This window comes from Magnolia sinica, chromosome 8, assembly GCF_029962835.1.
Source record: "Magnolia sinica isolate HGM2019 chromosome 8, MsV1, whole genome shotgun sequence".
Taxonomy (NCBI): Eukaryota; Viridiplantae; Streptophyta; class Magnoliopsida; order Magnoliales; family Magnoliaceae; genus Magnolia; species Magnolia sinica.
The window spans coordinates 60891979-60902445 of record NC_080580.1 but is presented as its reverse complement, the minus strand read 5'-3'; the positions used below and the strand labels follow the sequence as shown (position 1 = coordinate 60902445).

At 43.1% G+C, this 10467-nt stretch overlaps 1 protein-coding gene across 1 annotated transcript; it reads left to right on the top strand.

Moving 5' to 3' along the window:
- Nucleotides 1–8100: 8100 nt before the first annotated feature.
- On the top strand, nucleotides 8101–9681 carry LOC131254007 (uncharacterized). Its single transcript, XM_058255066.1, has 2 exons — nucleotides 8101–8363; nucleotides 9501–9681. The coding sequence occupies exons 1-2, from the start codon at nucleotides 8200–8202 to the stop codon at nucleotides 9652–9654; spliced, it is 318 nt and encodes a 105-aa protein (XP_058111049.1). The 5' UTR covers nucleotides 8101–8199; the 3' UTR covers nucleotides 9655–9681.
- Nucleotides 9682–10467: the final 786 nt, after the last annotated feature.

Here is a 10467-nt window from a genome sequence, read left to right as displayed (position 1 = left end):
TCGCGGCGCTATACCGGCCGCTCTCGGCCGGGGTCTCGGGCCGAGGTGGCTGTGGTCGCCGATGGGGTCGCCGCCGTGGCCGAGGATGCCGCCGAGGTCGCGCCGTGGCCGAGGCCGCCGTGGTGTTTCCTCGCGGATGTAGTGAGGCCGCCGTGATCCTCTCGATCGCCGCAGATGAGGGCGAGGGCACTCAGACAGGCGTGCCCCGTCCCACCACATCCAAAACAAGTCCTCGCAAACGGCCGGGGGTGGCCGAGGTGCCGCTGGGTCAGCTGGTGCTCTAGCAGGGTGGCTCTATACCTCGTGGTCGCCGCCGCCGCCGGGAGCTACCGGAGGGGGTCTCGCCTTCGTCCCTCCTTCGATCTCTCGCTGCGCCACCCCACTCGCCTCGTAACCGAGCTCTCCGCACTACATCAAAGGCCTCAAGCTCGTGCCCAATCACACGGCCTCGAAGACCGTAACGAAAGCCGTGAAACGGGGGGCCTTCCGCCCCTCATCATCAACATATATGGCGCAAACCTCGATGGCCTTACGAAACGAGCCGCGCATCGAGCCACGGCCATGTCTCCCCGCACCAAAGTCTCGAACTCTGGCGCACGCTGTCTGGTCGGGGAAGTACTGCTCCTCGAATCGATCTACAAAATCATCCCATGTCCGAGACGTAGTCGTCCCGCGACGCGGTAACCGAGGTCCACCAAAGGTTTCGGCCGCGCCCGAAAAAGAAACACCGCCAATCGAATCCGCCGCCGTACATGACATGGTATCAAGATCTTCTCCACATCGGAGCGCCACCTCTCACCGCCGGATCCGGCTCGCCCTCGGAGCGGAGGATCAAACTGTCGGAACTCTCCAAGTAGGGCACTCGCGCGCTCTCGCTCCCGGGGGTGAAACAACCGAGTGTCTCGCTTCGCCCTGAGTGCGCTACGCCACATACTGCAGATTCGCCGTGAATCGAGAAGCACTCACGATACGGCCGGATCCGCACCGGTATCTCGTGGAGGTGCAGATCTCTGGATGGGCAGTATGAATCTCTTGTAGAGGAGCGACATCCTCAGGCGGGCAGGAATCTCCGGTGGTGGAGCAGGGGTCGTAGGTGGTAATGCTGGAGCCGCAGGTGGTGGAGCAAGGGTGGTGGAGCAGGAGTCGATCGGTCACTCTCCTACGCGCCATGTCCTACAAAGAAAGAGCGAAGGTGCCTATCAACTTAAAGGCTCGCGAAGGCACGCTCGTTAAGGGTCGGTAATAAAAGATCGTTAGACTATCCAAACTTAAGACTTAATCATTCATAGCAGACATGTAATGTTGTTCTTGGTTATTCCCGAGTTATGCTCTGATACCAACTTCCGTCACGCCCCAAACTCGGAAACCGGGCTCACAAAATTCCCGATCGCCGAATCCGGCGCCGACAGCCTCCGTAGAACCCCATTCTCGGACCCCGGCACCCATTCACCAGGTTCCGATCCTGGGATACTACAAGGAGGATTTCAAGTCATCAGTCTGATTCATAATGAGCATAACAAAAGCATAACCCACAAATAATAACCACAAGAACACCACCACAAAATCCACTATGATCAAAAACTTTTTGAGTACAATGCGTCTGAAAGGGAAAATACGATGTAACGAAAGAAACAAAACTCCAGAAGCTTGGCTGTACGCTCCAACTACGGTGAGACTATGGCCGCGATCGCGCCCCTCAAGGCCACCGCACGCATCAATCGTGCATAAGCTTATGGAAAGCTTAGAGGGTGGTGTAAGTGTGTGCGCAATATAAACGTGCTCAAAATGCAAGGTCGGAGTAATGCGGAATCATGGTAATGAGCACATGAATGCAATCACCGTATCAAGGCTATGCGGTGCAAGATATGAATGCTATCGCCATATTACACGGCCATGCGATGCGAGATGCAACTCAAGCATGCCAATCCTCACATGTATCAAGTTCTCATTCTCGATAATCACCGGGTTCAATACACTCCAAATGGCACTGCCGCTTCCCTAGCCGCACCCAAATGAGCGTAAGAAACCTCACTATCCGCCCGATCAATAGTCCGCCAATACCTATCCGGAGACGTCGATAGCGGACCCATTCACGAGCCGGTCAAACTCAGCCTATATTGCCCCCTACCCTGGGCGAGTAAGGCCACACTCCTTTCCAACCGACCACACAGTGGGAGACGCGGCCTCCCGGTATTCGGCCCTCGTGCGCTCATATATCCACTCTGTCTTCGACGTTGAGTCATCCTCTGGTACCATCGGGTTTAGGGATTTTCACCTGTGGACATCTATGGTGCCCGTATGCTGGAACCAATCAGTGTCCAATCCCGCCATCCACGATGTGTCTATGGAGGCTATGGCCCCGATGTCGCTAGGGCATATAGAACTATAATCACACAAATGCAAGTGCATGAGTCACATTATCAGTCATGAACAATCTCGTATGTACCATGCACTTATATGGGGCAACTCCGCCTATCGGGGAGCCTATTAAGCCCAAAGGCATATGCTATGATCGGTCACTCCTCACGTGCATACATATGATGCGAATGATCATGAATTATGGACCTATACTAAACATGTTATAGGTGATGGACTCTGATCAAAATGAAGATGGGCCCAGACGGCCTATATGCTACTGGTATGGGCCTATTAATGGGCCTTAAGGGAGATTCATAATGCGGACATTTAACCAACATTATCCTTACAATGTGGACATAAAACCAACATTGCTCGCACCAATGGACTAATATACATCAAATGGGCCTCGGGTCTCTCGGATCCCATCGATGGGCCATCAATGGGCCATCAACATGGGCCTAGTCACACGAGCCTTATGTACATTGCAATGGGCTTAACCCAATCACATGAGCCTCAAAACATCACAATGGGCCTAAAAATAATTTTCAAGATAATTGGATGATTTGGACCCACACTAAAGGAGGGTGTGGATTATCATACATATATAAGGTGGGCCTCACCAGTGGGGCATACCATAATGTTTATTTCCCATCCAACCCATTTAACAACTAGGGGCCACCATAATGTTTATTTTCCACCAACCTATTCATAATGTCACTTAGACCTAGTAGGGTTGATGTAAATGTTTATTTGCCATCCAATTATTCATAAGGTCACAAAGACATGCCGACTATAATATTTATTTTCTACTCGACTTCGTGACCCACAAAGGGTTTCACATGGTGAGTTCAATTACACATGCTTGCATATTTACCACACAACCCGTTGGTCACGTGCACCTGTTGAATGGGCCCACCAAATGTTTATTTTCCGTACAATCGCTCACATCGCCACGGGTGAAGGAGCCGTGTTCATTTCTCCGCTCTCACAGAAAAGGTTCGCGCAGGAGCCCACGTAATGTATATTTGTATTTTTCATTTCATGTGGGGCCCACCGAAATGTGGTTCACATCCACCATCCATTATGTGGGTCCCATCTAAATGATGGTACAGACCAAGTTTAAGCAACATCCAAAACTCAGGTGGGCCCTGCCAAATGATTTTATATGTTTTAGTATGTCTTCACATGATTTTCAATGATGTGGCCCACCGGAGTTCCATATACAATGGGGTGGTCACCTGGATCGAGGGGACCCATCAAATGCACGGTGTTGATGGCCGAGATGCACCAAGGTGGGACCACAGGGGGCCGTGAGCTCAGCCGCCCGTCCGTGTCAGTCATGCATAGATGGTCCTCGGCCGGTAAATCGCCGATGCCGCTTTTTTCTTGTTTTTTTTTTTTGAAAATTTTTTTTACGGTTTTCCTGTGGGGCCTTGTCAGATGAATCCATCCTAGCCATTGGTCCTCGTGGCTCGATACAAACCCATAGAGTCCAATATTGGGATTTTTATATACAGGAGCATTAGGGAGTAAATCAAAGGTAGGAACTCGTTTGCTATGCTATGGCCCACCATAAGTTCAGATTGAGATCATTTTTCGGCTCAACGCCTAAAATGATCTGAAAAATAGGGTGGTCGGCTTGGATTGCATGAAAGCATCAAGGTGGGGCCTGCATGAGTGGCCCACCACTCCTTCTCTTGGCTAGCCCGTTAGCACAGCCCACGTCAGTTTACACTTCACCGTTCGCCAGCGTCCAGCGTCCAGGGACGCTGGACGGCATGCATGAATACATTAATGTGGTGGGTCCCACGCAGATGTGGCCCACCAATACTTATACATATAATATATATATATATTATATTATATTATATATATAATACATATTATATTATATATATTATATATATTATATAAAATATAACATATATTTACATATATAAAGCATTTGGCCCACCTAAACGGTGGATGGTGTGGATCATCACCTACAATAAGATGGGCCGCACCGTCTAATGTAGATGGACGGGTAGATGTAACACATATTGGTGGGATCCACACCATCACAAAGGAAGAGAGAGAGAGATAGAAAGAGAGATATGCGGTGAGATAGAGGAACCCCGCCACTATGGGCCCTCTTGAATAAATCACATACATCCAAATGGGTCCCACCAACAAGTGGGCCCTAAAATTTAAAATAATGGCCAATCACCCACCTCGTTGGCCTCCTTCTTGATCCCTTGGCACCTTGCCTAAGCCTTGAATGGTGGATGATGGGAGATTAATGGTGTGGATGAGAGATGGGAGGGTGTAGATGGAAGATGGAAGGTGGACCACACTTGTGGTTTGGGAGAGAAGTGTTGGACGTGAGAGGCTTGGTTGCTTGGAGAGATTTGAGAAAATGAGAGAGAAAATGAGAGGATGGGAGTGATATGAGGTGATGGAGTGATGGGTGTAATTAATGAAGCATGGGTTTGTTTGAAAAGTGAGTAAAAGAGGGATGGGTGAAGAGAGAGAGAGTTGACTTTGTGGAGAAAGAGGGATGGGTTGTTGTACTTGAGATAAGGTTGCATTTAATGGTTGATTGATGGGACTAATTGTAGAGATTCCCTCGAAATCCACAACGCGCGGTATTTTTTCAGAATAAACGCTGATCGGCATCTTCTTACCTGGGTATCGGTTCGGTGCGCAAGTCACGGCGTTGGAACCGCGGCGACGACGCGGTCGCTATGATACAACTTTTGGATCAAGCCGACGTCGGTGCGCGGGACCTGGCCTACGATCGTGCGCAAACACCGGATATGGTGCGAAGGTTGCCGAAATTTGACCGAAAGGACCACGGAAGCTAACGGAATGGTACGGATTAGGACACGGGTCTTCAAGCTGCAAAGCTATCAACGCAGTCCATAACACAGGCAACTGAGGGTAGCAGAAAGTAGCTCATGTGATGCCAGAAACCACAACCACAAATGCTAAAAAGACATCAGCTGCAAAAATCTCATAAGAGCTCTCGGTTTCTGACATTTTTCGGCTCATGCCTAAATGATCATGTATTGCCTTTTTTGTATATACAGGTACTCATAAGAGCTCTGTGAGGAATTTGCTCAGAATCCTAAAATTACAACTCTTTACATATTTGTAGTGGGATTCCATTGCTATGTTCTTGAATTATTTAGTAGCTTTGCTTGACTAATCTACAGAGATTTATGTTGTGATTTGTTTCAGCTTTTCATCTTCTTATGCGTAACAGAAGGTACACATTTCTATTATGATTTGTTTTGATTTTTTCTCTGCTTATGAGTAAAATGTTCTGATTTAAATATTAAGAACTACATAGTGGCTGGATCCCAATCTTCCGAACATTGGGTACGTAGGCAGCCGTTCAAAGTAGACTGTATCGGTGTAGCCACAATATGTATTTTTTTTCCCCTTCTTGTAGTGTAGATGCATTTTCATCAGGACTACTTGGCAGTAAGAGTGAGGTGGATGTAAGTTCTCGAAACCTTAAATTAATCTTGAATCATTTATATCTTTATCGCTTCATTTATATGCTGTCGTAAGGGTCAACTTGTAACGACTCAGAATCCGCTCTACCGTAAGACATTACGGTGCATGACGGTTTCCAGGAGGTTAAGATTTATGACTCTTCTAATAATTTCAGGTCTAATTAGGATTCCACCCCATAAATGTCACTAACAGTAACATGCTATTGTATATAGTTGGTACTGCTTATTGAATTTTTTTAATCCATGTGTATGTATTAAATGCCTCAATGTCGGATTTGAATCACTGAAATTCCATCTAACCAGACCATGATCAAAATATACCCTTCTGTTCAGTTTCTATGCAGGTAAGCAGATATTTACAAGGAAAAGCTTGTGTGGTTGATAGGTTGCAATCACTTGAGTGGTTTTGTTAACATTTGTTCAACTTTAGGTTGCTTGCATTTATGAGTAGGTTTTTCTTGATGTTTCATCTGTTGACTATTACAAAATGATTTAATCGTGTTTTAAATTTCTTTGAATCCTTCAGGTATGTTTAAATTGACACTTCAGTTTACAGAGGATTATCCAAAAAAGCCACCAACAGTTCGGTTTGTTTCTAGAATGTTTCATCCAAATAGTAAGTTGAAGAGACAAGTACACATTATTTCTGTTTGCCTTAAGAAAAAAAGCTATTGCTTGCCTTTTACGTATTTAGATCAGACCAGCAGTGTTCATTCTTATGCCTGTCTGTACATCAACTGATTGGGAATGGTATGAAATCATTTGACCTTGTTCCTAGGATTGGAAACTTTTTCATTACTTGTACTCTCTCATATGATTTTCTAGCTATCAGTAGATTGAATTGTTGGGCATTTCAGTTTTATCCATCTGAATTGTACCATCATTTGCCCTTTTACTTCCCATCAGATTTTATACCTCTTGATTTAAATAAAAAAAATCTTACATTCTATTGCACCCATATCTGCTATTTACATCTCGAAGCATGGGTCTCCAGTCTCCTTTTCATTTCCTGGAAATTCAGGTTTTCATTTTCCATTGTGTATCAAACTGAAACTGAAGATTACAAGGCACTTCTTGATTAAAATGTTATTGTTTTCATTGGCATTGGCAATTGTATGTTCTATTAGAATAAAAGTAAAGATAGCTAGGACACATCTTTCCTCTGTACAACTTACACAGGCTCCATTTTTTAAGTTGTCCCTTGACTTAATTCTTGCTGATCCAGGTTAGGGTACAGCCTAAACAATCAAAACTTGAAGTTGATTTGGAGATGAACGTTGATCCAGACATATATGATGAGGGGGTTCCAGAGCCTTTGAGGATGCGAAAGCAGGTTGATTTTAACTCTCTTCTCTTTTTTAACCATTGGTACATGTAGTTGATGTGGATGGACCATTCCTTTCTGTGGATTTTACCCTATTATGTTTCTTCAACAAGATGTATCCAGCATTTTTCTTGTTTTGTGTGCTCTTTGAAGGCCAGGAATCTTCTTTTCTTCCATATTTTATCAACCATTAGTCATCTTTTAATTGTTTGATGAAATGAGTTTCATGTATTTTGATGCAATATTGAGTTGAATTCCAATCTCTAACTTTGATACCAATTAATTTCTTTTTGCTATTTTGTTTTGCAGGTTTTAGGCATGGATGAATGGGAGCTAGATCGATGGTTTTTTTTTTTTTTTGGGAAACTATTCAATTTAGGCATCCATTATTAATTTGAATTTTGCATTTCAATGTTCATGAAATACTTGGGGTCTGTTTGGTAAGACTGAAAACTGAATCCATCTCATTTTAGTTAATACATAATTAATACTATATCCAGCCTGCTCATCTGATTGCCTATGATCAGCGCATAATTATGATTTACTAAAATGGAATGAACTCATTTTAGGTGTCAGCCAAACAGGCCCTTAACAGTCGGTATCATCTTGAATCTATATGATTGGGCCCATCTGCATGATGTCAGCATCATTTGGATTGATCATCCAGTGGGATCCCAGTGCAAAGTAGCCCTGGTGTAAAAATTGCTCTGCTCGAATGACCCAATGGTCAGTGAATAGACCATTTTCGGGTAATGGATTCACACTCAAATGTGTGAAAAGTCCTCTGTCGGGTGGTCCAGATTATTTGGTTGCAGCAGTATCTAGTTTATTACCAAATCCACAACAGGCTTTATATCAGTGGAATGTAGATGCAGAGGAGCAATTTGAGTTTGCATCTGATGCATTTGTGGGATCCAACCAATCCCATCCTGGCCTTAGGTTCTATTGTAGGCGGTGGTTTGGACGGTAGCAGTTGCAACTCTCGTCTGTTTTTCATCTGAGACAAACATCTCAGTTATGGTGTATAGTCGTTTTTTACTGAATCTAAGTGAATTGTTTGATCCCCAGCTAGGACAGATCTTAGTGCCAACGCTGGGCAGGCAGGCCAACACAACCGTCAGTAAATCCCCCATTGAAGCAGCAGCTGGCACAACCGTCAGTAAATCCTACAAAAGGAGAAGGTAGGCATGGTTGTCAATGCTTTCTTTCAGCTCTTCTTTTGGTTATTGTCTATGGCCACAGTAATTGCCTGTATTACTGATGACTTTTCTACCATGTATCTCCCAATTTATCTGCTTGACCACTTCGATTGTAACTAATCCCGCATTAGCTCTTGAAGAATAAATTAATGTTTGTCTTTAAAATTCACATTGTATTGTCTTCTTTTTTTTTCTTTTTTTTCCTTTTTTTCTTTCTTTTTGTGCATCAAGTGAACATGTTTGTTTTAACTCTACAGCTTGATTCTAGAATTCCCATTCTCAGGCCTAACTGCTAGTGATGGATTTGTCTGTGGCCTGCTGTTGGATTCAAAACAACCCTACTGTTGGGGCAATGACATATACATCCAAATGGGTGTCTCTCATCCATTGGCTGAAGAAGCTTCCTACTCAGAAATCAGTGCTGGGGACCACCATATCTGTGAATTGAGATTGCTCGCCAAAGGGACGTATGCAAACATCTCCATGGTTGGGCTTAGAGAAGACCAGACATGAGTACAATCAAGAGAGTTTTTGCACCAACTTGGTATGTGGTTAATATTTCACTCAATTGCATGTGTGGCTGTCAATGGGTATCTGATGAATCCAACCCAATGTGAATACATCTGGGTCTCATTTATGGGACCCATTAAGCAATTGGGACTGGTTCAGGTCTCAACTTTAGGACCTGATTAAAAATCAGGTCTAGGTACTGTCCAGTTTGGGTCTAGGTGGTTTTAATAGTAAATTATATATATTTTGTATGCATTTATTATTCTAATAAAAGAAATTTCACTTCTAGCACTTTATTTTTTTGTTTGAATGTCATATCATGTCTTTCATTAGATTGGGTTTGGTCTAATCTTTCAATCATTCTCTAACTGTTAAAAGGAAATAAATTTCCATCTGGAGTTGGTTATGAGTGTAGTTTTCTTTGTAACTGTTAAAAGGAAATCAATATCCCCCTCTCTTTTGGTGACTCAAACAGAAGAAGCCATCTCATAATTGAGGTTTTGTTATAACCTGTGTTGTTTTCTAAGTGCACATGTTTTCATTAGTATATTTATATTTTTACCAATCTGTATTTTCTTTTAAGCTTTGATTTCTCGGTATCTTATGCAGGTTGCTTCAAATCATTATGGTTATTCTATTATTATATTTGGTGAACTCATGGAATTCCATGGAACTGATTGAATGGAAGGAGCTTTTGTTGTTCATACAAGTCACGTTTCTGATTTTTTGGATGAATTGGGTGTGTGAAATTGCATGGAACTGATCAAATGAACATGGAATTTCTATTGGGTATTTTTCTCGTTTGCTATTTCCTTGTTTTTGAATAGGGGTTCTAATTTCCGAAAGATGATTATTATACTGTGATTGTTTTCTTTTGACAGGAAGAAACACCGACTCCTCATAAGGCCGTAGACAGTACGGTCATTGGATTCTCCGCAATTTGTAAGAGTTCCTGTCATACCTTTTAGTAAATGTGCTTTTTGTTTTTTTGGATTCTCCATAGACATTAAGTTTTCTTCTTGTTGTTGGTTTTTTTTTGGATTCTCCATATGAAATTATGAGAAATCATGGCTAAAACATTTAAAAGCATTTGTTGGAGCCCACCTAAGTTTTGAAATAGCCTAAAATCTGTTGTGACCCCTTATCCAAGTGACCCCTTATCTAAGTCACAATGAATGGCCTAGATGTATAAACCATATCTCGTTGGGTCCGCTATACAAAAAAAAAAAAAAATGGTTTCAATGGATGTGCATCCACTCTTAACCATTGTTTATGCTGTTGCTCACCTAAGTTGTGGATTGGCCTCATTTTTAAGCCAATGGCTCACCATGAAAGGGTATATCTAATTCATGGGATAGATGTCTTCAAATTTTGAGGAAGTGTTGCAAGAAGAAAACCTTTACTTAATTACTCAGGTAAGTTGCTGATTTTTTATTTTTGTTTTTCTGTTGATGAAGTATATTAAACAGCATGATTTAGGTCTTCATCAAGCTGCTGATACAGTTACATTTGTTGCCAGGCTATTATCATTTTGCAGAAATATTTTAGACCAATGAAATTTTAATATGATTGAAAT

Excerpts from the sequence above, each read along its gene's own strand:
- LOC131254007 (XM_058255066.1), top strand. The coding sequence starts at position 8,200 with ATGGTGTATAGTCGTTTTTTACTGAATCTAAGTGAATTGTTTGATCCC. Across the intron at positions 8,364-9,500 it reads AAATCCTACAAAAGGAGAAG|GTTGCTTCAAATCATTATGG; the intron begins GTAGGCATGGTT and ends TATCTTATGCAG.